The sequence below is a fragment of the Lemur catta genome, chromosome 17, assembly GCF_020740605.2.
Source record: "Lemur catta isolate mLemCat1 chromosome 17, mLemCat1.pri, whole genome shotgun sequence".
Taxonomy (NCBI): Eukaryota; Metazoa; Chordata; class Mammalia; order Primates; family Lemuridae; genus Lemur; species Lemur catta.
This window is the reverse complement of record NC_059144.1, coordinates 9,559,775-9,587,515: the sequence shown is the minus strand read 5'-3', so window position 1 is coordinate 9,587,515 and position 27,741 is coordinate 9,559,775. Positions and strand designations below refer to the sequence as shown.

The following is a 27,741-nucleotide window of genomic DNA, read 5'->3' as shown; positions in this document are numbered from 1 at the left end:
CAACTAAAAAGAAGTAACTCCAAATAATGCACTCATAGTTTTGACTGATTGCTAATCTGAACGACCACAATTGATAGACTATCCCTATACATCACCAAGGTAACCACAGAGCAGAGTCATGGTTTTACAGACTGGATATAAGTTTATTCTTCACGGTACTAATGAGATGTCAACTGTGATTCTGCTCCACAAATATAAAAACTGTAGGTAGTCTGACACTGCAGAATAGAAACCTGTTAACATAAACCAATTGATCTAACCTACTGAACATCGGCAGATCGAATGTTAATCATGTGCCTCAGACGTGGCAAAGTTTTTCTGTAAAGAGCTAGATAACAAATATTTTAGGCTTTCTAGCCACATGGTCCCACTTATAATTATTCAACTCTGCCATTGTAGGTCAAAAGTAGCAATAGACAGTACAGAAATGAATGAGTGGGAAATCATACAGTTTTCAATGGAGGTTAGGCCTGTAGTACTCTTGTAATTCAATTAAAATTAATCATCTAGCATTAAATGAGTGACTTGAAATAACATTTCTCTATATTGCAGCATTCAAATTTTCATTTTTTTTTCTTTAAAAAAAGAAATGAATGAGTGTGATGTGTTCCAATATAACTATGGCCACTAAAATTTGATTTTCATGTGTAATGAAATACTATTTTTTGATTTTTTTTCACCCATTTAAATATGTAAAAAATCACTCGTAGCTGGCAGGCTAAACAAAATCAGGTGACAGGCCAAATTGGTACTGATCCACCTACCAGACAATTTGTGGTCACTGATCATGACCACATATCCAAATTTCAGTAGTTATCCAATAGAGACAAAAAAGATTAGAGGTTCTTTTCATGATCCTTGTTCTGCTAGCAGTAGGCGACAAATAGTTGTTATCGCCCTCTGGCGGTTAAATATGCTATCCAGGTCCCTCAGTCCCTTGCTATACCTGAAAACCAACCGATTAAACGGTATCCAGAGGTATGAGAATGCAAGATTTCAGGAAATACAATCAAGGTGGACAAAACATCGGGCAGACGCTACAGAGCCCCCCCCCCCCCCCGTCTTAAGGCACCGCTGTCAGATAAAGGCTGGTAAGAGATCCAGGTTACACCTTTCAAAAATGTACTGATGTGGGCTCCAGGTCTAACAAGGCTACCATTCTAATGTAAAGACATTAAGACGCAAGTCGGTAAGTTTCCGAGCTTGGAAAACACAGCCGGTGTAATCAGCTGATAAATAAGATTTGAAAACCCAGGCTCTCACAACTTTGCAGCCCCCTAGTGCTCCTGCTACTAACAGTGACCGGGCCAGTACAGACAGCCTTAGGACACTAGACCTGGACAGAGACACAGAGAGACACACACACACACCCCGACTTAGGGCTAGCAAAAGACCAGCCACATTTACGAGGTGCCAGGTGCTCCGCGGGCGCTAACACCCTACCTAACCAGAAGAGCCAGCTTTTTAGGGCCCCTCCCAGGAGCCCGACCGCGCGGAAAATCTCCCATGGGCAGTAGGGAGAGCAGACTGACAAGGGCTAAGCAGAGGCCACAAAGGAAGAAAACCGCGCTTCTCACCCAACCCCACCCGCAGGCTGCTCTGATAACCTAGCACCCCGTGACTCACACGAGCGCCGCCCACGCACTTCATAGAGCAGGACCCCGGAGTCTCGCGGGATCTCGCTGTTCTCAGAAGCTCAGGGCATTACACAACTCGCGGCAGTTCCCGCGAGGATACAAAGGGAGGCCGCGGCCGCTGGCAGGCGCCGCGAGAGGGTCAGGTGAACTCACGGCTCCGCCCACGCCTTCCCCGCTGCCCGCCTCACGCATGCGCGGGCGCTGTCTGCGAGGTGGCGGGTATCGCGGGCGGCCAGCGCGATGGGGTTGAGCCGCGTGCGAGCGGTTTTCTTTGACCTGGACAACACGCTCATCGACACGGCCGGGGCGAGCAGGAGAGGCATGTTAGAGGTAACGTCCCCTCTACCGCGGCCCTCCTCCGGGCTCAGCACGGCCCGCCCCGTGCGGCGCGCTTCGCATCCCCTACTCGCGCCGCTCGGACCCCGGAGCACTGGCCGCTCTTGTGCCCCGAGGCCTCGGGAGCGGTCCCCGTGCGGGCAGGGGCGGGAAAGGGGCGAGTGGACTAGGGAGCGCGGACGGGGGAGGCTGCGGCCTTCGTCCTGGCGCCTCAGCTCACCTGCGGAGCTACCGGGCTCTGAGAGGTGGCTTCTGCAGATCCTCCAGCGCTTGGGACCCGGAAGGTCCTTAAAGCTGCCACGGTGGAAGGCCTGCGCACACGCACAGGTAGACCGTCACACCATGGCACGAGAACCGGCGCTGGGCCGGGACAGCTTTGCACCGGCCAGTAAGACTGCTCTCGGTGGCGGACTCATGGGAGGGTCGACTCCCCACCGCGTGGTCTCGGTGGATCTTGCGGAGACTTGGAAGGGTTAGCCCCAGTTTTGACCTAAGCAGTGACACAACCATCAGTGGCGAGCCTGGACTTAAACCCTGCTTCAGAGAATTTCTCAGTAGAACTCCCTCTGGCCTCGCTGGTGTGGCTGGGACCTTCGGTATCTTTCCGAGGTAACACAGCAGAAGCCCGTGCTACACGGGGTATTCCTTCCGTGAGGCGTTGCTCAGCGGTCTCTTCTCCTTTCTGTACCTGTGGATGCCGCTTGAGACCTTTCCCATGCTTCTCAAGCCCCTAATCCACCCCACTTCCCTTCCTCTGCCTGCAGCCTCGAGGAGAAAACGAAAGACTGACCAGATGTGAAAAACTCCACTTTCTGTTTAAATCTATTGATTTTTTAATTTCAGTAGATTTGGGAGGTACAAGTGGCTTTTTGATACATGAATGAATTGTGTAGTGGTGCAGTCAAGGCTTTTAGTGTAGCCATCACCCAAATAGTATACATTGTACCTGATAGGTAATTTTTAATCCCTCATCCCTCTACCAGAAAAGTTCCACTTTCAAAAGCTAATCCTTTCACCCCTGAGTGCCTCTCCTTCTTATGCTTCATCGGTTAATTTTTGTCTCCTTGGATCTTCCACCTATCTCTTCATCCTATATTTTTGGTGCATTCCACTTCTGTTTCATATTCATATTTGTCCCATATTTTTTAAAAATTAAAAAGACTGTCTCCCTTGGACTCTTCTTACTGCACAAGATGTTGCCTGACTCTCCTGAGAGCCATGTCTTTGAGGAGAAACCTATACCCATTATCTCCTTGTTCTCTATCTATCTCCTATTTATTCCTAAATCTATTGCAGTATGACTCTGTCTTCACCACTAGAATGAAATAAACTTGCCAGGTCTGTAGGCACCTCCCAAATTGCCAAAATCAGTGGACATTTTCAGTTTGTTTTTATGACCTTACTGAGGTTTTCCACACTTTTTTTTTTTTGAGACAGAGTCTCACTTTGTTGCCCGGGCTAGAGTGAGTGCCGTGGCATCAGCCTAGCTCACAGCAACCTCAAACTCTTGGGCTCAAGCGATCCTACTGCCTCAGCCTCCCGAGTAGCTGGGACTACAGGCATGCGCCACCATGCCCGGCTAATTTTTTCTATATATATTTTTAGTTGTCCAGATAATTTTTTATTTCTATTTTTAGTGGAGACGGGGTCTCGCTCAGGCTGGTCTCAAACTCCTGACCTTGAGCGATCCACCCGCCTCGGCCTCCCAGAGGGCTAGGATTCCAGGCGTGAGCCACCGCGCCTGGCCTTTTCCACACTTTTGATTGTCCTTTGCATCTTCATGCCCTTGACCGTGACTCTGTGCTATATTGCCTCCAGTATCGCTAGCTCCCCGCAGTACATGTTTACCTGGGTGCTTTTAGTAAGCTAAGCACAGTGTGTGAGTATTAAATTCTTGCTTTGGGCCTGGAGTTCAGGCTTTAAAATTAGACATTTGAGTTTGAATCACAGCTCTCCTGAAAACCTAGCTGAAAGCGCCTTAATAAGTTCCTTAGCCCCTCTAAGCCTTAAATCCTCATAAAATTTGAATAATAGTATTAGTCCTCTGTAACGTTATCAGGTAGGTTTAATATAGTTTCTTTTTTGTTTGGTTTATTGGTTAGGGTTTTTTGCCATTTGTTTGTTTGTTTTGAGACAGGATCTCACTCTGTCACCTAGACAGGAGTGTAGTGGCACAATCATAGCTCACTGTAAAGTTGAACTCCTGGGCTCAAGCAATCCTCAGGCATCAGCCTGCCAAAGAGTTAGGATTACAGGCCCATGCCACCCACACCCAGCCTAGGTTTAATATGTTGCCAGGGAAGTACATACGTCCAGTGTTCACTGAGTGAATCGTACCACCTTCTCTCCTATCACCTAGTCTGTCCTGCACTGCACATCCCTGCACTCATACCTCAGTTTCAGCTGGACTCATCTCTCACCTAGACTGCTGCTGTCGTCCTATCTCCAGGTATTCCACATCCAGTTCATCCTCCACATACATGCCTGCCACACTGAGACAGTGGTATTTCTAAAACAAAAATTAGATTGTGTTTCTTCCTGTTCTTTACACTCTCTCTTATACCAGTGCTGTATTTTGTTCAGATATTTCTCAGTGCACCTATTAAAGGATATTACAATTAATTTTTGCAACCAAATAGCTTCTTGGGAGAGAACAAGCTATGTTAACTATCTTTGTTTGACACATAGTAAATGTTGATTGAATGCTGAATGGATGGATAAAAATTCTTACCTCCAGACTAGGTTCTATTACTGCCTCCTTTGTAAATAGCCTATGAAATGAGCAGAATGGAACTGTGTGCTTTTGACTATACGAGGAATACTTTATCACATAAGGATACATTATCAGTCATGAATGTTGACCTGTTCAAAAGTAATGTGCAAGCTTTCATAAGTCATTTTGAATGGTTTATGAGTGGAGAAATGGAGTAAGGTCCAGCCATTGCCTTGGCCTTGGGGAGAAGGAGGTCATATACTGAGTGTATATGTCAACTTTAATTTTTTTTTTTTAATCACCTCGGAATGTTATTTCTTTCCTCCCTCTTCAGGCCTGTCTTTCATTGTCACTACTCAAGAGGAAGTCTTCTGCAGAAACTTGAGTTTCTCAGTGAACAAAGCAGAAGAGATTTCTGAGCTAAGCGTGGTAGTGCATGCCTGTAATCCCAACTACTCAGTAGGCTGAGGTAGGAGGATGGCTTGAGCTCAAGAGTTCAAGACCAGCCTGAGCAACGCAGTGAGACTCAAAAAAAAAAAAAAAGATTTCTGCATTTGTGAGTTTACTTCCTGGTGGGGATGACAGTAATAAATCAAATATGTTTATATTTATAGATGTGTTAGAAGAAGTAGAGGGAATGAAGTACAATTTTAAATAGGTTAGTCAGATTTGGCCTCACTGAGTAGGTGATGTTTGAGCACAGACTTGAACTAAAAGTAACAGAAAGGCTACTTGAAATGAATTACTAGGCTGTGTGCAGGCAGTCCACAGATTTTTGTGAGCATGTATTTTTAAATTACTTCTATTTGGAATTTAGCCCTTTCAGATCCAAGTAATTGATATTCAAAAATACTTTTCTTAAAGTGTTATGAAGTATTATAAGGTTCCCAAACTAGCTCTCAAAAAATCTTTTAAAATCAGTTAGCTAGGCCGGGCGCGGTGGCTCACGCCTGTAATCCTAGCACTCTGGGAGGCCGAGGCGGGTGGATCATTCAAGGTCAGGAGTTCGAGACCAGCCTGAGCAAGAGCGAGACCCTGTCTCTACCAAAAATAGAAAGAAATTATCTGGCCAACTAAAAATATATAGAGAAAAAATTAGCTGGGCATGGTGGCACATGCCTGTAGTCCCAGCTACCTGGGAGGCTGAGGCAGTAGAATCGCTTAAGCCCAGGAGTTTGAGGTTGTTGTGAGCTAGGCTGACGCCACGGCACTCTAGCCCAGGCAACAAAGTGAGACTCTGTCTCAAAACAAAAAAAAAAAAAATCAGTTAGCTAAACTTTAGTATTGATGATATTAACTTTAGTTCTGAGTCCAAGAAGCAGGAAATAGAAGAATGGAGTTTGCTTTTTGGTATATGTTCAGCAAGAGCCTTAAAATAATGTTTTAAAGTAGATGAAGTTTTTGAGTTTATATTAGTCTGCAAACTGACGCCCTTTCTCTATCACAGTAGGGCCCCTTTCTTCAGGCCTGCAAGTACCAGGTGGGCTCATTTTACCGAATTTCTTTTCAAGCCTGCCTTCTGTGCACAACAATGCCATCACACCTCCAAATTAGAGATCTTTTCCTCCACCCCCGATTCAATCAAAACTCCCATTCTCTCAGTGCAGCTATTATAAGAGTTTGTAATAACATGTAATAATTCAACATAGGTGTTATTTCTGTTTGAACTAATAACAAGTGAATGATAAATTCTTATCCTGAAGATGTTACTACTACTTAAGTGCTACTTAGTGTCCCAAACAAATCTGTAATTAGTTGCTGTTTGACAAAATGGGGAAGTTAATTCAAGAGATGTAACAGGAAAAGATTTTGAAACTTGGGACCAGTGTGCCCTGCCTTTACAAACATCTCGTGTTTAAGGTGAGCTAATCCTCCTCTTTCAGAGCCCCATGAATGTGCTTAATGTAGTGCCAACTGCAGTAATAGGAAATCAATTCTTTATTGGAAGCTCTGTGTTTACTAGTTATGAGCCAGCTCCTGTTTGAGCTCAAGCATTGTGGAGTCCTAGAGGTTTGTGTCCTTTCTCTTTCTTTCTCTCTCTCTCTGTCTCTCTCTCTTTTTAAGAGATGGGGTCTCACTCTGTCACCCAGCCTGGAATGCAGTGGTGCGATCACTGCAGCCTTGAATTCCTGTGCTCAAGCAATCCTCCCACCTCAGCCTCTAGCTGGATACTACAGGCGTGTGCCAGCATACTGGGCTTTTGTGTCCTTTTTCTGTAGCTGTAGGGTTGCTGAAACTTTAGAGTGCCTGTCAGTCATAGCTTAAGAGTCATTCAATTGATGTTAGAAAAAATGGTGGCATAACCATGGAGCTCAATAAAACTTGATTTGTTAATTGAAATTTAACTTTATGAAGCAAAAATTTTCAGTGTTTTGCCTCCACCTAAAATTCTTAGGACTGGTATATTTTTCTTGAGTTTATAAGATTTTTCTTAACTCTTACATTTTCTGATTAGCACAAATAGTCCAAAAAATATTTCCCTTTTCTTTGTTGTAAGTGATTCTTATACTCTGAGGGAAGAAGAATATGTGCATTTATCTCTTTCTCCTTCTCAGTAGGTGTGTTGAGTTTCTGGCATGAGTAGCATACCGCTGATACCCCATGTAGTTTGCGGCAGCACATTTTTATTTGTCTGACTGTTTTGCTTCAACAGCACACATTTTTTAGTCCCAGCTGTATGCATTGTGCTCATCTCTGAAGATCCAGCATTGCCTGGCATGGTTGGCTTTCCTTGGGTGCACACTAGGACAGGGACTTCAAGTGCAGGGTTCATTTGGGAGGTGTTCCTAAGAAGCACTGCAGGGGGTGGGAAGCTGAGACAGGGAGAGGAAGGAACCTAACACAGGGTGTGTCCATGAGCAGGCGGGGGTCTCTGGGAGACAGTACACAGAACAGGGTTCAGGTGTCCCCTGTAAGAGGCAAGAAAGGTATGGTATTTATCTATCAATTTCCACCCTTCGTTGGTTGAGGGCTGCTCCCAGGCAACAGTTTCAGCCCCAGTCTGTGCTCTAGTGCCCTTGTGGCCAAATAAAGCCCACCAGCAGAGAGGCCCACACTTGCAGTATGAAGCCACTGACGTGTGTGGGAATAATGTATGCCCAGGGGATTTAGGATCTGCTACGGCGTGGGGTTCCAAACAGGCTCTACAGCCTCATCCTAGCCTCCTCCCTCACGTGCCTCCATTTGACTCAACTCAGCTGCTTTTTCCAGTTCACGAACTGTCAAGCCCTTTGTCTTTGTTCATGCTGTTCTTTCTGTCCGGAATGATTTTATTTTACTCTCATCCCCACATTTTCTGCTTGTTAACTTCTTGTTTTAAATGTGACTTCCTCTGCCAACCCTTATCCAACTACCCTATGGGATGACTTGTGCACACAACTTTTGTGGCACTACCCTAGCATTTGTGGATTTGTGGTTGCGGAGCTGCATGTTTTACCCACCAGATAATGCCCTAGTACAAGGGCCAGTCTCCAGTGCCTAAGAATACTTCATTCTCATGAGGGATTCACAATCAGCATGACAAAGAGGGTGACTCAGAACTACTTGAAATCTTTTATCCAAAGAACTAGTTTTTGAAAGTATAGAATTGGGTTCCATTTTATGTGATGGTCAATATGGGTCTTCAAAATGTGAACTGGATTTAGTAAATGAGAAAAGGTTAGATGAACTAGTGTTATTTTTTCTGGGAAAAGTAAATAATGGTTGTCAGGAATTTAAAATGTTTTACTAAACAAAGTTTTATTTTCATGTCTTCATAACCAGAATGAAAAATATTGGACTTTAAATTACCAAATGAAGGATTGTTGTTAGCTGTGTAGGAAGAATCTTCTTAGAATAGACATTGATTTTAGGACACACTGGCTCATGCCTATAATCCCAGCACTTTGGGAGGCCAAGGCAGAAGGATCGCTTGAGGCCAGGAGTTTGAGACTGGCGTGAGCAAAATAGAGAGCCTGTCTCTACCAAAAATAGAAAAATTAGCTGGGCTTGGTGATGCACACTGTAGTCCCAGCTACTCAGGAGGCAGAGGCAGGAGGATTCTTCGTGCCCAGGAGTTTGAGGTTGCAGTGAGCTATGATGACTCCACTGCACTCTAGCCCAGGCAACAGAGGGAGACTGTCTCAAAAGAAAAAAGAAGGCCGGGCTCACGCCTGTAATCCTGGCACTCTGGGAGGCCGAGGTGGGTGGATCGTTTGAGGTTAAGAGTTCGAGACCAGCCTGAGCAAGAGCGAGACCCCGTCTCTACTAAAAATAGAAGGAAATTAGCTGGACAACTAAAAATATATAGAAAAAATTAGTCGGGCATGGTGGCGCATGTTTGTAGTCCTAGCTACTCGGGAGGCTGAGGCAGGAGGATCACTTGAGCCCAAGAGTTTGAGGTTGCTGTGAGCTAGGCTGACGCCACGGCACTCTAGCCTGGGCAACAGAGTGAGACTCTGTCTCAAAAAAAAAAAAAAGAAAGAAAAGAAACTGATTTTAAAAATGTGAATGAATTGTCTAGAGAGGTTGGGAGAGCTTCACTCTGTGTCTCTGAACTCCAGAAATGGTGTGGTGAACAGAGCTGCTTCAGGGCAGAGGAGTGGAGTTAGAATCTCTCAGCCACCTATAGGATCACAGCTTCCTAGGACATGACTATTAAAGACATGAAGTATGTTAATGGATTTATTTTCCTTTATTTAGGTGATAAAGCTCTTACAATCAAAATACCATTATAAAGAAGAGGCTGAAATCATCTGTGATAAAGTTCAAGTTAAACTCAGCAAGGAATGTTTTCATCCTTACAACACGTGCATTACTGACCTAAGGACTGCACACTGGGAAGAAGCAATCCAGGAAACAAAAGGTGGTACAGCCAATAGGAAATTGGCTGAAGAATGTTATTTCCTGTGGAAATCTACCCGTTTACAGCATATGACACTAGCAGAAGATGTCAAAGCCATGCTCACTGAACTTCGAAAGGAGGTCCGCCTACTTTTATTAACAAATGGGGACAGACAGACCCAGAGGGAGAAGATCGAAGCTTGTGCTTGTCAGTCCTATTTTGACGCTGTTGTCATAGGTGGAGAGCAGAGAGAGGAGAAGCCAGCACCGTCCATATTTTATTACTGCTGCAATCTCCTCGGGGTACAGCCTGGGGACTGTGTGATGGTTGGTGACACGTTAGAAACCGACATACAAGGAGGCCTCAACGCAGGGTTGAAAGCAACAGTCTGGATCAATAAAAATGGAATAGTGCCGCTGAAGTCTTCCCCTGTTCCACATTATATAGTTTCTTCTGTGCTAGAGTTACCTGCTCTTTTACAAACTATAGACCGCAAAGTCAGTATATCTACTTAAGGCACATAAAAGGGCCTGATTATGAATGTTAGCGTCAACTTGCAGAGTTTGAACTAAACAAAGTTAGGGCATTCCACTTACTATGGTCCAGTTCTAAGAATAATTTTATTTATGATTTAGTAGCCAGTATTATGAAAGTCCTCCCAACCCTGTGGCTTTTAAGTTTTGACAACCAACCATTGACTGGTATTTAAATCTGAAAATTCAGATTGCATTAATACAAGTCAGTAATGTAGCCCAGAAAACTTGAAGAAATATATTATTTGTTAGTCTGTGACTAGAGATTTTTAAAAACTATTTCATTGATCTTTTCGTATCTTGGCTTTGTGATACCAAGCAGGATAGTTTACATGTGGATGCACAAATGTAAGTTTTATGTTCTGGCTGGAAAATAGATATTTTTAAAAAATAGATATTCTAAAACATAATAGAAATTTATCAGAGCAATTGGGTCTCGTTAATATGAAATAGGTACTAAGTCACATGCAAATCAAGGCATTTCATAGTGAAAATATTTTGCATGTTTTTTCAAACCATATTTTTACCTGCTTTGGGTATATACTTTCTTTTCTATTAGGAATCTGATTTTTCTGCATGACCTTTTTGTGGGGGGTCTAGGGGCAATTTTTCTGTGGTGTATACATGACAAATGGTCCTGCAGTTTAAAAAGCTGTTAAAATCAACCTGTGGTGCTCCTTTACCATGACATTTTCACAGCTTTCCGCAGTGAGCTTGTAGCTTCCTTGTAGTCTTTACCTCTTGTGGAAATATTTTGACTGTCTTCTCCCAGACACACAATGGCGTTGAGGGAACTACAGTGTCTTGCTGGGGATAAGTATAAGCCACATGGCACCAAAAGTCGTTTTCTTCCTGTGGGATCCATAAGAGGACAGTTGCCTCAGTGTGGCCGACCCATGCAGCCCCCCATCTATTTTCTACTGACTCAGTAGTTTCACCTATTAGATGAACCTAATAGAAAATTAGGTTTTGCTATGAGCCATTACCAGGGTGCCATTTTAGTACTTGAGTGACTCTTCTTGGAGTCACCATCTGCCTTAAGTCTCTTGTTTTTCACATTTTTAGAAATATGTCATTTCACCAATTTGGATATCTAATTCAGGGTTCACTTGGAGCTTAATGGCTCCATAGCAAGGTATCGGCTTGCAACCAGAAAATTTTCCCTAGACCATTAGGCTACACAGTCTCATGATTATACTAACCAACCTTGAAGTAAAGTCATTAAGGGATAAAAGTGGTTATTAAAGTGGCTAATAAAGGAAGTATGATTTGGGTTTTTTGCTAGGTTTTTTTTTTTTTTTTTTAAACTTGTATAAGAAACTACTATTGTAAAGCGTCAGACTATTTTGGGTATGTATAGCTATGTCTTCAAGATTTGTACTCAGAATCAAATTCTAGATTGTACCCTCTATGAACCTATTTCTTTAGCCAGTTGTTTTCTGTCTACTACTAAGAAACAAGATTCTGTGCCTTGTGCAAATGCCCTTTTGTATTTACTGCTTACTCTTAATTTTTTTTTTTTTTTTTTTGAGACAGAGTCTCACTCTGTTGCCCGGGCTAGAGTGAGTGCCATGGCATCAGCCTAGCTCACAGCAACCTCAAACTCCTGGGCTTAAGCGATCCTACTGCCTCAGCCTCCCGAGTAGCTGGGACTATAGGCATGTGCCACCATGCCTGGCTAATTTTTTTCTATATATATTTTTAGTTGGCCAGATAATTTCTTTCTATTTTTAGTAGAGACGAGGTCTCGCTCTTGCTCAGGCTGGTCTCGAACTCCTGAGCTCCAATGATCCACCCGCCTCGGCCTCCCAGGGTGCTAGGATTATAGGCGTGAGCCACCATGCCCGGCCACTCTTGATTTTTAAAAATGTGATTGTGCCCTTGACTGTCCCAGGGTGCTCTTGGTATAAAAGTGAACATTTGTGGACAGGGTATGTTCGTAGTTCCAGATATGTGCCCATATATATACCTTGATTATATTTTAGCTATTTAAAAACTAAGTTGGAGGATTTTGCCAAAAGTAATTGTGTGTGATTTCTCTAATAGGTTGATTCGAGTGTGATGCTAAGGGTTTGTTCTTTTAGCTATCCCACAGGATGGGTGTAGGCAGCGTCACATTCATTATGCTAACTGGTAAAGGTTTGCTGCTCCTACATCGTGGTGGTAAATCTCAACAAGACAACTCTCAGGATGTGAAGTGAGCAGTTCTTCAGCAAAAATGATCTAGGAGGAAAAAATGGAATCACTGAATTTCCTTGTCTTCACAGTTTGTATTCTATATAGTACAGTAATGCAATATTACATTCCATTTGCACCCTTCCTTAGGGAAGAACTTTGTGGTTTTCTACCTTCTGAGTGGAATGTTACAGAAGATATTTTAAAATATTGGAATAAACCTATGATGTTATTAATAATATTTTTGTCTTAGAATAATATTCCTTAAAATTAAAAAATGTTGTAACAGTGGTGTTTTGTCATCTTTATTTTTTTCAAAGTTTCCCCATAGTGGCATGCTCACACAAAGCCGGAACCTCCCTAACACTGCAGGTACAGAGGAGGGGGTACTGCACCTGCAACACTGACACCAGAGGGGTGTGTTCTCACTCTGTATATATCCACCCACTAGTTCACACACATCTTAGATCTGGGAGTGCCCAAGACCCAGTGGATGCTCAGTAAGTATTGCAGGAAAGCAGGTTTTTACAATTACAGAATTACTTGGTCTACTGTAGAACAGGACTGAAACAACATTTTAGTTAATTCTGTGATGGCTTGCTTAATTTATAGCTAATAGCCAAAGTCCGCTTTTGTATACAAGGCTTGCTTGCTTAATTTATAGCTAATAGCCAAAGTCCGCTTTTGTATACAAGGCCTGCTTGCCTAACTTATAGCTAACAGCCAAAGTCCGCTTTTGTATACAAGGCTTGCTTGCTTAAACGCTTGGTTGCGATAGAGAGCTAAAAAAAAAAAAAAATATGAAAGACCTGTACTCCCGCTGCGCGGGGTCCCTGCCCATAGAAAGAGACCACTGCGTTGGTGCTCGGGGCTTGGACCCTAGTTCGAACTAGTCAATAAACTCCTTTGCCTTTTACAGCCTCAGTGACTCTGTCATTCTGTTCCCGGGGCCGAGGGAATCTGGCTCTAACATTTTGGGGGCTCGTCCGGGATCCCAAATCCCCTGGAACAGAATCCGGATCCGAGGAGGAGTTGGAACTCTTGAAATCCGTACGGTGTAGGTGATTGGGCCCTGGAAAGAGACCGGCAGAAGACTTAGGCGGACGCGCTGGTGGGTCGCTGGTCGGGAGTGACAGGAGACGTCCGTCACCCCCACGGTTGGTTTTGCTTTTTTTTGGTTTCCAGTCAGTGGGAGGCACTCCCGAGAGGGGAGATAAGTCCGGGGCCACTCGGCAGTCAGTGGGAGGCACTCCCGAGAGGGGAGATAAGTCCGGGGCCACTCGGCAGTCAGTGGGAGGCACTCCTGAGAGGGGAGATAAGTCCGGGGCCACTTGATGGAAACGGTGTTTGGAAAGGCGAAACCAGGTGGATCCGTTTGACGAGGAATCCAAACGGTAGCCGGCTAAGTTGTGTGTTGCGGGAGGCACCCCCGAGCGGGGATAAGTCCGGGGCCGCTGTTTGTCATTCTGTCTTTGTTTGTTCCCCCGTTGTCGTTACTTTGTCGTCTCGTCTGTGTTTTTCGCTTCTATGACGCGCCTGGTCTTGGAAGGTGCAGTGTTCTGGGTGCAGCTCTTCCTCCTCTGTTCACTAGCCCTGGTGTTTGGTGTCGGTCTATACACTGTAGCACCCCAGGCTTGGAGTACTCCACAGAAGTGTGCATTTACATTCTTCTACTGGGTCGTAGTGGGAGTCCTAGCGTGGCTCCGGATCGACCCTCCCTTCTAAGAGGTAAAGTCTGTCTGTCTGACTGAGTGAATGAAGTGTGACTGTATGAGGTTCCACGGCTACGGCTACGGAATCTGAGTGGGTCCTAACCTGCGTTTCTGTGGCGACGTCATACGGCATAACGGTGATTCACTCCCCTAAAAAGGAGGGACCGGGCCCGGGCTTTATACGGGTACACCTTAGCCAAGACGCGCCTAAGTTCCCGCGAGGGACACAGCCAGGCGGACACCTGAAAGAACTCCCTCCCCTGATACCCTTGTGAGCATGGGTCAGACTCAGACAATGCCTCTATCTATCCTCATTGATCATTTCAAAAATGTTAAGGAAAGGGCACACAGTCTTTCCTTGGATATAAAGAAAAATAAATTTATCACTTTGTGTGAGGCAGAGTGGCCAGCCTTCGGGGTAGGATGGCCACAGGAAGGAACATTTGATGCTGAGCTTATTGAAAAAATAAAAGGGATAGTCTTTGGTCATCACGGTCATCTGGACCAAACCCCCTATATTATAGTCTGGCAAGACTTGGTCCAGGATCCGCCACCTTGGCTAAGGGCCCTCCTGCCAGCATCAAGGAAGAGGACACAAGCCCTAGTTACCAAAGAGATAAAGAAGAGTGGGGTGCAGGATCCTCAGCCCACAGGGTCACCTGTGCTGCCAGACTCTAATCTATATCCAGATTTAATAGACCTAGAGTGGCATACACCCCCACCTTATGATCCCAGGGGGCCCAGGCGGCTCCTGCGGCTCCCGCGGCCCAGGGGAAGACAGGGCCTCCGACGGGGGGGCCGGCGTACGGCACTAGACAACGGACTGGACAAACTCCAGATCTTGAACCAGTGAGGGCGCTTCCCTTGAGGGCCGTGGGACCCCCGGGAGTGGATGGGGAGCAGGCACATCAGTACTGGCCCTTCTCCACCAGTGATCTTTATAATTGGAAATCTCAAAATGCAAATTTCTCTGATAATCCGAGAGATCTAATTAACCTTTTAGATTCTGTCCTTTTCACTCATCAGCCCACATGGGACGACTGCCAACAGTTACTTAAGGTTCTCTTTACCACGGAGGAGAGGGAGCGAATCCAGGGGGAGGCTCGAAAGTTAGTTCCTGGAGAGGACGGCAGGCCTACTGTCAACCCTCGGGTCATCGACCAGACCTTTCCCCTTGAACGGCCGCCCTGGGACTACAATGAGGCTGAAGGTAGGGAGCGTCTCCGGGTCTACCGCCAGACTCTGATGGCCGGTCTCCGGGCGGCGGCACGGAAGCCGACCAATTTGGCTAAGGTAGGGGATGTTCGGCAGGGGCCCGAGGAGAGTCCAGCGGCTTATCTAGAAAGGATTATGGAGGCTTTCAGACAGTACACTCCCATAGATCCCACTGCAGAAGAGAGCAAGGCGGCAGTAATGATGGCTTTTGTTAACCAGGCAGCCCCGGACATTAGGCGTAAAGTGCAAAAAAATAGAAAGGCTGAGTGAGAAAACTTTGAAAGACCTGCTGGAAGTGGCGGAAAAAGTCTATAACTATAGGGAGACGCCGGAAGAAAAGTTAGAAAGAATGAGACAGGAAGATAGGAAGTTCCAGGCCGGTGAGGCACGTAAGGCAAATAAGGAGATGGCTAAGATCCTACTTGCAGCCATGGGAAGGGGACAGTCAGGGGCAGATGGCAAAGAACGACCCCGGAGGGAAAGACTAGGCAAGGATCAGTGCTCCCACTGCAAGGAGCATGGACATTGGGCTAGAGAATGTCCCAAGAAAAAGGGGGGCCCAGGGAGCAGAGCGTCGCCTAAGAGAGTCTTACTAGCAGGGCAAGGAGAAGATAATGAATAGGGAAGACGGGGTTCGGTGCCCCTCCCCGAGCCCAGGGTAACTTTGCAAGTGGAGGGGAACCCAGTTAGCTTCCTGGTGGACACAGGGGCAGAATACTCGGTGATTACCAAAACTACTGAAAAACTATCCAATAAGACTAGCTGGGTACAGGGGGCGACTGGAATTAAGCCCTACCAATGGACCACTCAACGAAAGTTAGATTTGAGCTCGGGGCAAGTGAGTCATGCTTTTATGGTCATTCCAGAATGCCCCACCCCATTATTAGGAAGGGACATACTCACAAAATTAAAGGCCCGTATCTACTTTGAAGAAGAAGGAATAATAATAACTGATAATAAAGGCAATCTTATCAGTAGCCCCCGGGTTACTCAAATCTTGACCTTGGCTCAGGCAGACGAGTACCGACTGTATCAGCCCATGAAGATCAATCAGGAAGGGGAAATGAGCTACTGGCTTCATGAGTTTCCTGAAGCCTGGGCTGAGACAGGGGGAGCAGGATAGGCAAAGCATCGGCCGCCTCTCTCTATTGAACTGAAACCAGGAGCTGAACCAGCCCGGGTCAGGCAATATCCTATGCCCCAGGAGGCCAAGATGGGCATAATGCCCCACATTCGAAGGCTTCTAGATGCTGGAATCCTCCGAAAGTGCCAGTCAGCTTGGAACACTCCGTTGTTGCCAGTGAGGAAACCGGGTGGGAAAGATTACCGGCCTGTGCAGGACCTCAGGGAGGTCAACGCGCGGGTCCTAGACATCCACCCTACGGTTCCCAACCCTTATACCCTGCTAAGCACCCTTCCCCCGACACAAACCTGGTACACTGTCCTGGATTTAAAAGATGCTTTCTTCAGTTTGGCAGTAGCCCCGCGCAGCCAGGAAATATTTGCCTTTGAATGGCAAGATGAGGAAAGGGGAATTCAGGGGCAACTGACCTGGACAAGGCTGCCTCAAGGGTTTAAGAACTCACCCACCTTGTTCAATGAGGCCCTTCATGATGATTTGGGTGAATACCGTGCCAACCACCCAAAAGTGACTTTGCTGCAGTATGTAGATGATCTGCTACTAGCTGCCCCAACCCCACAGACCTGCTTGAAAGGCACTAAGGACCTGCTTAGGGTGCTAAGTGAACGGGGATATCGGGCCAGTGCTAAAAAGGCCCAGATCTGCAAAGAAGAAGTCACTTATCTAGGATATAAAATAAAAAAAGGTCAGCGATGGCTGACTGAGGCAATGAAACAGACTGTGTTAGGGATTCCCACCCCAACTTCATGTCAAGAAGTGCGAGAATTCCTGGGGTCAGTAGGGTACTGCCATCCCTGGATCCCAGGTTTTGCAGAAAAAGCTCGGCCCTTATATGAAGGCTATAAAGTGGGCCAGAAATGGGAATGGACTATGCAAATGAGAGACGCCTTCCGGGCCCTAAAAAAAAGCTATGTTAGAGGCCCCGGCCTTGGCGCTCCCTGACCTCACAAAGGAGTTCCACCTGTTTATAGATGAGAAAAAGGGAATAGCCAAGGGAGTGCTTACACAGACATTAGGACCTTGGAAACGGCCAGTAGCGTACCTGTCCAAAAAGCTAGACCCGGTGGCAGCAGGGTGGCCTGCGTGCCTGCGAATCATTGCAGCTACTGCTTTGCTGGTCAAAGATGCCGACAAGCTCACCCTGGGCCAGCATCTGCACATCACCACCCCTCACGCCATAGAGGGGATCTTGAAGCAGCCGCCAGGATGATGGATCACAAACGCGAGGCTGACTCACTACCAGGGGCTTCTGTTAGACGCCCCTCGCATCGGATTCCGGACTCCTGCCATCCTGAACCCAGCCACGCTTCTGCCAGATCCGGTGCCAACAATGCCTGAACACAGCTGCCTTGAGATCCTGGCTGAGACCCAGATGGCCCGGAGTGATCTGCGAGACCGCCCCCTCACAAACAGCGACCTGATCTGGTTCACGGATGGGAGCAGCTTCATCCGGGACGGACACAGGTATGCAGGGGCGGCCATAGTAGATGAGCAAGGCAGGCTTATCTGGGCCACACGCCTTCCACAGGGGACCTCGGCCCAGAAGGCTGAACTGGTTGCATTGACAGAAGCCCTTCGTCGGGCGCAGGGGAAGAGGCTGACGGTGTATACTGACAGCCGCTATGCCTTCGGGACAGTACATATACACGGAGCCCTCTATAGGGAAAGGGGCTTCATTACAGCTGAAGGCAAGGAAATTAAGCACAAATCGGAGATACTCCAATTACTGGAAGCCATCCTGCTACCCAAGGCAGTGGCTGTAGTCCATACCCCGGGGCACCAGAGGGGGGACTCCCTTGAGACCAAGGGCAACCGGGCCGCGGACATTGAGGCAAAAAGGGCTGCGGAAGGGCCGGTACTAACCGATGTTCTGCATCTAAGCTTGCCGCCCCCTGGGATGGGAAAGATGCCCCCCCAACCGGACTATTCCAGCACGGACATAAGGTGGGCCACAGAAAAGCTGCAGGCGACGCCGAACAAGGACGGCTGGTTCCAAGACAGAGAACATCGCCTGATAGTCCCTGAGGCCTTAGGGAATCACCTACTAGGGCACTTGCACCAGACAACGCATCTTGGAAAAAAGAACATGTTACAGCTGCTGGCCACGGCACGACTCAGATTCAAATCACAAGAGAAGACGGCAGAGGACATTGTCAAAAACTGCCGTGTCTGCCAGGTTATGCAGCCGGGGAAGGTCAGAGGGACCCATACAGGTACCAGGGAACGGGGGAGGCAACCTGGATTGTTTTGGGAAATAGATTTTACAGAGGTAAGACCAGGGAAATATGGGTACAAATACTTACTGGTCATGGTAGATACCTTCTCAGGGTGGGTAGAAGCCTTTCCTACTAAAGGAGAAACTGCTTTAATAGTGGCAAAGAAAATATTAGAGGAAATAGTTCCCAGGTATGGGCTGCCAGAGAGCATAGGGTCTGACAATGGACCAGCCTTCACAAGTCAAGTTAGTCAGGGACTAGCCCGGGCACTGGGGACAGATTGGAAATTACATTGTGCATATAATCCCCAGAGCTCAGGGCAGGTAGAAAGAATGAACAGAACCCTGAAGGAGACTTTGACTAAATTGGTCCTAGAGACTGGCGGAGACTGGGTGACCCTCCTTCCCTTCGCCCTGTTCCGAGCACGAAACACCCCCTATCATTTAGGCCTAACCCCCTTTGAGATTGTGTATGGTGCTCCTCCACCAGTAGTGCCAAAAATAACTTTTGGGGCTGCGCCTGAAGCCCCAAAAGAGGTGCTACAGGCTGTACAGGCTCTACAGCGAGTCCAGGGCCAGATTTGGCCTGCGCTCCGAGCTTTTTACCAGACAACCCAAGAGGGGAAGAGAGAGGATACTGGGCACCTTTACCAGCCGGGAGACTGGATATGGGTGAAAAGGCATAATAACAAAACCCTAGAGCCCAGGTGGAAGGGACCTTTTCAGATTATTCTTGTCACCCCCACTGCCCTAAAGGTTGATGGTGTGGCAACCTGGATACACCACTCTCACGTGAGACCTGCCAGCGAGGGTGAACAAGAGCAGCAGCAAGATCAGTGGAGGGCCTCAGCAGATCCAAAGAATTCCCTGAAGACCAGACTGACTCGTGTGGCCCAGTGATAGAAGTGCCTGGAACAAAGATGCTTGTGGATTTAGAACAGGGGAAATGAGACGCACATGCGGGGGAATTGAGTCCCTCTACTGTGCATCCTGGAGATGTGTGACCACCAATGATGGAGAGTGGAAATGGCAGGTCCAATCTCTTCTCATCGAAATGTCTTTTGTCCGGCCGTGCTCACGAACCAGGTATGCCTCTGACTGTAACTTAGTACGTGTGAGGTTTACGGAGGAAGGAAAGAAGGACAGACAGTGGGTCACGGGATTATATTGGGGATTCACCCTCTATGATCACAGCAAAGGGGGGCGAGGCACTGTAATACAAATTAAGCTGCGGGTTTCTCCCATCCAAGGTGCTGTAGGGCCCAATAGGGTGCTGACAGAAAAACAGTATACCCAGTGCCCGACAACCCAGAAACCCACCAGCACCCCACTTATACCTTCAGAGGCAACTCAGGTGGCCCCCAGAAAACAGGCTCCGGTAGCAAAGAACCTTCTATGAAAAGTGCAAGAGCCACAGGACCCTTTATGAAAAATGCTGATCGCGGCATATGGGGCTTTAAATCGCTCCGACCCCAATGCTACGGCAGCTTGCTGGTTATGCTATGATATTAGACCCCCTTTCTATGAAGCAGTTGGATTAACTGCTCCCTTCAACTACTCAGAGGAAGAAGCCCCTGGATCTTGCATATGGGACCACAAGGGCCCCGGGCTAACACTTCAGGTAGTTGCCAAGAGTGGAATCTGTATAGAAAAGGTAACCCCCACTCATACACAGTTCTGTGCCAAAATCCACCCTTTGGTAAACCGGACTGTAAAGACAAAATGGATCGTTCCAGCACTCAATGGGTGGTGGCTCTGTTCTGAAGTAGGCCTGACTCCATGTCTTAGTCTGTCTGTGTTTAATGAGTCTAAGGAATTCTGTGTCCAGGTGTTAGTATTCCCTAAGGTTATTTACCATCAAGAAGATATAGTATACGATGCATGGACAAAGGGCACAGGCAGAGCCAGGTTAGCTAAAAAAAGGAGAGAGCCCCTTACAGCAATAACCGTGGCTACCCTTTTTGGCCTGGGTGTAATAAGAGCAGGGGCAGGCATCTCAGCCTTAGCCATGCAACATAGAGGATTTGACCATCTAAGGGCTGCCGTAGATGAAGACATAACCAGAATTGAAAAATCCATCTCCCTTTTAGAAAAGTCCCTAAGCTCACTGTCTGAGGTGGTGCTGCAAAACCGGAGGGGACTGGACCTTGTATTCCTCCAACAAGGAGGGCTATGTGCGGCCCTTGGAGAAGAGTGCTGCTTTTACGCTGACCACACTGGAGTAGTTAGAGATACTATGGCTAAAGTCAGAGAGGGACTAGCAAAGCGAAAGCGTGAGCGTGAACAAAGAGAAGGATGGTTTGAGTCATGGTTCAATAGCTCCCCTTGGCTAACTACTTTGCTTTCCACTATACTAGGATCCCTAATTGTAATCCTGCTCATTCTCACTCTCGGGCCATGTATCCTAAATAGGCTGGTTGCCTTTGTAAAAGAACGGGTTAACACTGTACAATTAATGGTTTTGCGACAGCAGCACCAGAGCTTAGAAATGAAAGACATAAGAGGCCCATAAACCAAATACGAGCAGGAGTGCTCGTATAAACAAAGAAAAGGGGGGAAAATGTAGAACAGGACTGAAACAACATTTTAGTTAATTCTGTGATGGCTTGCTTAATTTATAGCTAATAGCCAAAGTCCGCTTTTGTATACAAGGCTTGCTTGCTTAATTTATAGCTAATAGCCAAAGTCCGCTTTTGTATACAAGGCTTGCTTGCTTAATTTATAGCTAATAGCCAAAGTCCGCTTTTGTATACAAGGCCTGCTTGCCTAACTTATAGCTAACAGCCAAAGTCCGCTTTTGTATACAAGGCTTGCTTGCTTAAACGCTTGGTTGCGATAGAGAGCTAAAAAAAAAAAAAAATATAAAAGACCTGTACTCCCGCTGCGCGGGGTCCCTGCCCATAGAAAGAGACCACTGCGTTGGTGCTCGGGGCTTGGACCCTAGTTCGAACTAGTCAATAAACTCCTTTGCCTTTTACAGCCTCAGTGACTCTGTCATTCTGTTCCCGGGGCCGAGGGAATCTGGCTCTAACACTACTGCTTTCAAACTTCATTGCAACCTACAGTAAGAAATATTTTCCATAATAACCCCTTAAACATTTATAGTGAACATTAATATACGTGTATTAAATAGTTTTATATATTTACATTTCATAAAACTTTCACTATGTATGATGCTCGGATCTTTTTAATTCCATTCTTTTTTTTTAATTAGGGAATATGTTTTAATTCATTTTTGAACAATTACTGATTGCAGTACACAAGTAAAAAAAAATAAAAGGGTGAGTGGTGAAAAGCCAGTCTCGTTATCTTTTTCCCAAGGAACCACAACCCACCTGCCCTAAAGACTGCTGCTGTTAGCAGCTTCCTGTATGTCTATATATAGAAGTATGTGAAACTAGAATTCAGGGAGATTTTTTATTTCTGCATTTCGGTTTTAGGAAACAATTCTCTTGCTAAGATAATATTTGAAAGAGAGTCATGAATCTTTTGTTTAAGCCATTTGTGTTTGGAGCATAACATCCTTATGGTCTCATCCCTGCACATGAGACCCTTGTGACTCCTGTCAGTAAATGTGATGATTCCATTAACTTTCCCTACACCTGTCAGTTCACTGTGAGGGCAAGGTCCGCACAGCTGTGGAGCCCCGGCCTCCTGTCCAGCCTGGGCTAGTTGCCCTCTCTAGCTGGTGCATATCACCATCCTAGTGATTCCCTTTGCCTCCTATGCCAGATTTCCTGTTTTCTGTATCCTGTGTATTCCCTTTTTTGATTGGCGCCCTCTTTTTGGTGGCGCACATCCTTGCATACATTCCCTATACATGTGTATGAGAGGTAAAAGTTTTGAAATCTTAAGTGTCTGAAAATGTCTTTATTGTCTTCTCCCATCAATAGTTTAATAGCATGTATTGGATGTCATTTGCATTCAGAATTTTAAAGGCATTGGCTTATGGTCTTCTAGCAGCCCTTTATATTATATGTGGCCAGTTTCTTTTCCTCTCTTGGAACTCTTAGAACCTTATTTTTCCTCCAGTGGTTCATGCGGTTGTGCCTTGGTTGAGGGTATGTTTCCAACCTGTGTGCTTGGCACTCTGTGAACCCTTTCAATCAAAATCTTTTTTAGTCCTGAGGGGGATGTAATGATTTCATTGATACAATAATTGCCTCCCCTCTGTTTTTTGTTTTTCTGATTTCTCTTTCTGGAACTCCTACCGATCAGTTAGAGGTCCTACTGACCTTCCCTTTTGCTTTATTCTGTCCTATTTTTCCATCTCTGTTACTTTGTTTCAACTTTGTCTTCCATTCTTTCTTTGATTTTTTCCCCCTACTATCATATGTTTTTAATTTACAAGAGTTTTTTTTTTTAATTTTCTAAAGGTTCCTTTTTAAATAACATGTTTTTCTTTTATGAATGGAATATAATCTCTAAAAAAAATTTTTTTTAAGTTTTTGAAGAATCCACAGAATCCAGATTTCTTCCAAGTTTCTCTAATCTGTTTATTTTGGTCTATATATTCATATTAGAGGCTTTCCTCAAATGCCCATTAACCAGTTATTCATGATTAAGAGAGGAGATATGAAAATGCTGATTGGAATCTCTACATAAGTGGATGGACTCAGAGGTTCTTTTACTATGGAGTATCTGGGTGGGCTGTTAGTTGAGGGACCCCTGAGGTCAATGTCTCAAGGTCTTTTTCTTGGTTTGGTTTCCTAGAGAAAAATCTCCCAGATTGCAGAGTAGAGGTGTCTAGTGTCAGCACCTAGGAGCTGAATGGGGAGGGGGTGGAGTCTGTGGTATGCAGATGGTCACCTAATCTCTCTGTTTCTGGTTATACCTGAGCCCAACTACGCCAGTCTAGAGACCCTCTTTCTTACCCCATAGAGAAGCATCCCGATGTCTGCTGAGTGAGGATGTGAGGTTGCAGTGGGGACAGGGATCCATTTATATCTTGAACACCTTTTACCCCATCCTGCTTAATTCAGAGGCCTCTTCCTTCTTTGGGACAATGACAGCATCTGGTGGTGTCAGTACCTGCATCTTTGGAGGAGTCTGCTGCGTAACTCAACACTTCTCAGCTTTCCCCACTGCTGGCCTAGACTTGGCTTTCTTTAGGTCTCGTATCCTTTGCCACTCATCCTTATGCTTTCCAGCTTCCAAAATTTTGTTGTGACTGCTGCCTGTTTTCCTGGTTGTTGTGGGTTTGTGTGTGTGTATTTGTATGTTTAAATTCCTTTACTGCAGTTTTAGTTGAGTTTGGAGTAGATGTGTACTTCCATCTATCACTTTGATGTGGAAGCTCTTCCGTTTTGTGTTCCATGTCGGTCAAGACTGAGAAACTGATCCTGTGCCCAAATAGTCACCACTCACAGCTTCAGAGATGCTCATTTGAGGTGGAAATGTACAATATGCCTGCAGCTTATTTTTCTTTTAATTTTGTTTTGAATTATGCAACTTTCTTTTTCTCATTAAATTCTTTGGCTTTACTCTCATGATGGTGGGTCTCCTTATCCTGTGTTTTTGAATTTTCAACATTGCTTGGGCATAGATGTTTATTTTGATTGACATGTTTGCACAGTCTGACTGAATAGAACAGGGTCTTTAGCCAACATCAACAACTGTGTTACTATAATCACTTCTAAGACAGTTATACTTTCTAAGATTTCTTTATAATTATAGTCTTTCTGACTGGGATATGTTAGATTTCCACTTTTTTTTTATTTTTTAGATTTATACTTTTAAAAAATTAACTTACTCCTGGCAATAGAACTAAAATTTAGCCAGAATACAACTGTATTTTTTTAAACCAGTCTTCACATATGACATATACAATAATCCAATTATTTACACTGGATTTCTTTGAAGATGTCATTGTGATTTTTTTCTGGGAAGTCAGCCTGATAAGATCAACCCCGAAAAGTCGCAGAAGATAAAATAGCTTCAGCTACCAGACAAGTAAGGAAATGCTAAGTCAATACATAGTTCCTGTTTAAAGTCATAGTTTTTAATTTTTTTTTTTTTTTTAAGACAGAATTTCACTCTGTTGCCCAGGCTGGAGGGCAGTGGTGTAATCACAGCCCGCTGCAACCTCAAACTCCTAGGCTCAAGTGATCCTCCTACCTCAGCCTCCCAAGTAGCTGGGACTATAGGCATGCACAATCACACCTGGCTATTTTTTAAATTTTTTTGTACAGATGGGGTCTTGCTTTGTTGCACAGGCTGATTTTGAACTCCCAGCCTCAAGAGCCTCAAGTGATCCTCCCACCTCAGTCTCCCAAAGTGCTGGGATTACAGGCGTGAGCCACTGCACCCCAGCCAATAGTTTTGAATTCTTAAAGGAATTATATTGATCATTTTATTGAAGCTTAGAGCAAATCAGCCAGTTTAGACTCCCAGATATGTGTCCTCAGCCTATTTGCATCTCTGCTCAGATGTCTAACAGACATCACCAACCTAACTGGCCCAAACGAAACTCCTGGATTTCTCTCCCAAGTCTGTTCTTCTGCGGTCTTCCACATGATCTCCTCTTGACAGCAGGAACTTTGTTCTGTTCCCTTCTGTCTCCTGCACTTGTAATGATCCTGGCCCATGGTAGGTATTCAGTGAATATTTGTTGGATGAAGAAGTGATTTACTATTGCTATAAAAGTTATTTAAAATTAAGCAAAATTCTTACTTCACCTCAACAAAAGGTCACTCATCAACTAGTTGGTTTTTCTTAAAATTTTACTTTTGGGTTTTTTTGCTGATATGCAAATGACAGTTCATTGTCAAATAAATGGAGCAATAGAAAATCAGTTTCTGTAATCTATTGCCAAAAAATATATACACACACTCTAAAACACAGTGGATTAAAACAACAACAATCATTTATCTGCAGTATCAGCTGGGGTGCTAGGTTGTCTGGAAGAACCACAGTGGTCTCACATGGCTGGCAGTTCATGCTGGCTGTCAGCATGAGGCCGTTGGACAGGATGGCTGCAACAACCTGACCTCTCTCGACATGGTCCTGGAGCCTCTCCATGGGGCTAGCTTGGGCTTCCTCTCAGCATGGTAGCAGGGTTCCAGTAAGGAGCATTCCAAGGAGGCAACCTCAGTGTATAAATACTTTGAAGCCTAGTTTGCATGATGCTTTCTAATATATCACTGGCAAGAGCTAGTCAAATAAAATAAGTTATTACACCTGTGAATGGGGCCAGTACTGCTTTGGCCACATAACTGGGCAGGGAACGGTTCCAAGAGAAAGGAGGGAAGAGAAGAAGGGAAATGTTTCCTCAAAGTGAAGAAGCAAGCTGCATTCTGGACATATTCAGATATCCCTTTATTATTTCTATTTCCATTGATATTTATGATAAGGAAATGAGCTACTGAACTCATTTTCTCGTCTAATAGAACTGAAGCTCTACAGTTCGGTTACTTCATTTTATACCAGTGATTTTTATTTGAATCACTAGGCACTTTGAGAAGTCTAAGAAAGGTGATGAACCTTCTTCCTCCCAAAGTTAATCTATTCACGTACTCAAAAAATTTACGTATTATTTCAGGAGCCCACAAAACCTCCTTCTCCCCCACAAGTCCATCCATAGACCCCTCTATGAAATAAAACCCTGGTTTATTTCTTGGCGTCTGTCACCCTTATTACACTTGGTGAGTTATTAATAATTAGGGATGTCTCTTTCATGTTTTTGTACATCTCCTAAGCTTGAAATCTGTGCTTCAAAATATAATAAATACAATAACAGTTAATTATAGACACTTTGAAAACCACACGGACAGGGCTTACTGAGTGTACAACAGATGTCATTAAAATAAGATGTTGGCATTGCTCCTCTAAAAACAGCTCCGTTGTTATGTTCAGCTCCCCGGAAGGACCAATTCTTGGGAGTTCAGTGGGTTGACTCCTCCCTCTAGGAATGATTAGCAGCATGAAGCCAAAGGTAGCAAGAGTGGATATACCCAGTGCAGACTGAGGTTGCCGTCAATCAAGAGGTTTTGCATTGACTAAAAATGTTAATTTTCAAAGGATCTTTAGACATTTTCTGACACTTTCACTGTGCAAATGAGGTAACGGAAGCCCTACTTGGCAAAACTATTCGCTTGAGTGCCTGCAGTGGTAAAGGCTGGGCCACGCCAGCCCTCCTGTGTCCAAGTCTGCTGAATCCTGCCCCGGCCAATGTTAACTTCCCAGTGAAGTGTCAGAGACTGTGGCATATTAAAAGCACCCAAGATCACATATGGAACACCAGGTAGATGTGAAAACTACAGAACAACTTAATAGGGAACATGAGTGTAACCAGTGTGCTGATGACATTGGAATTTAATCAGAATGGACTTTTTTGTCACCTGCTGTTCCTTTAACATCTACTCAGTGAGGACGTGGTCTCCCTGTCAAGGGATGGAACCTAGACGAAAACTCCAGCCTTTTCTGCTCATTCCTGGGAAATAGTCCTGTGTTCATAAATCATAAGCACAGTCTTGATTAGGAAGTGTGAAGGGTCCGGCCCGAGGGATGAGTCCACACTTCAATCTTTATTCAAGGGTAGGATGCCCAGCAGGGTAGAGACCCTGCCTGTCCTCTCACAAAACCACTGACTGGGGCCTTTCTGTGCGGATGAAAGATGGCTGGCTTCTTTCTTTCCTTGCTCATCTTGCAATCCATGCTCATCTCCTTGCAAGTTGGGGAAGAGGTAGAAGGGTGGGCAGGGGAATTCTCACCTGGCTGGGGCCAGCTCCTGTCCTAAGTTGGCTCCACAGCCTCCAGGCTGACCTGCCTATCTGGTGGGCACCTTTGGGGGCTCTTTTGAGGTCCCTGCTAGGGATAGGCACAGTGGCTCATGCCTGTAATCCCAGCACTTTGGGAGGCCAAGGCAGGAGGATTGCTTGAGACCAGGAGTTCGACCAGCCTGGGCAACATAGTGAAACCCTGTCTCTACAAAAAAATTTAAAATGTAATTATTATTTTTTTAAAGGTTCCTGTTGGGTCTCTCCAACTGCAGCTTAGTTTTTCCAGCCCTGGGGCTTGGGCAGGCCTCTCACCAGTGGGACTCCCTGTCACCCAGGCAGTCCTCCTGGGAAGGACTCTCCCACATGGCTGCCCATTATAGATGAGAATCGAGTTCCATTCTACCTGTATCCTCCACTGGCCCTGACGCCCCTGCCACAGGTCCCTTGAACTTTCGTGCTTTCTGCAGGAAATGCATGTCAACTGACTCTCTGAGTTTTACCACTGGGTCCTACTCTCTAGGT

General features: G+C 45.4%; 1 protein-coding gene across 1 annotated transcript; it reads left to right on the top strand.

The window, feature by feature from the left end:
* The first annotated feature begins 1,822 nt into the window (after positions 1-1,822).
* On the top strand, positions 1,823-11,598 carry LOC123622460 (N-acetylneuraminic acid phosphatase). Its single transcript, XM_045528851.1, has 2 exons — positions 1,823-1,967; positions 9,367-11,598. The coding sequence occupies exons 1-2, from the start codon at positions 1,878-1,880 to the stop codon at positions 10,021-10,023; spliced, it is 747 nt and encodes a 248-aa protein (XP_045384807.1). The 5' UTR covers positions 1,823-1,877; the 3' UTR covers positions 10,024-11,598.
* The last annotated feature ends 16,143 nt before the right edge of the window (positions 11,599-27,741 follow it).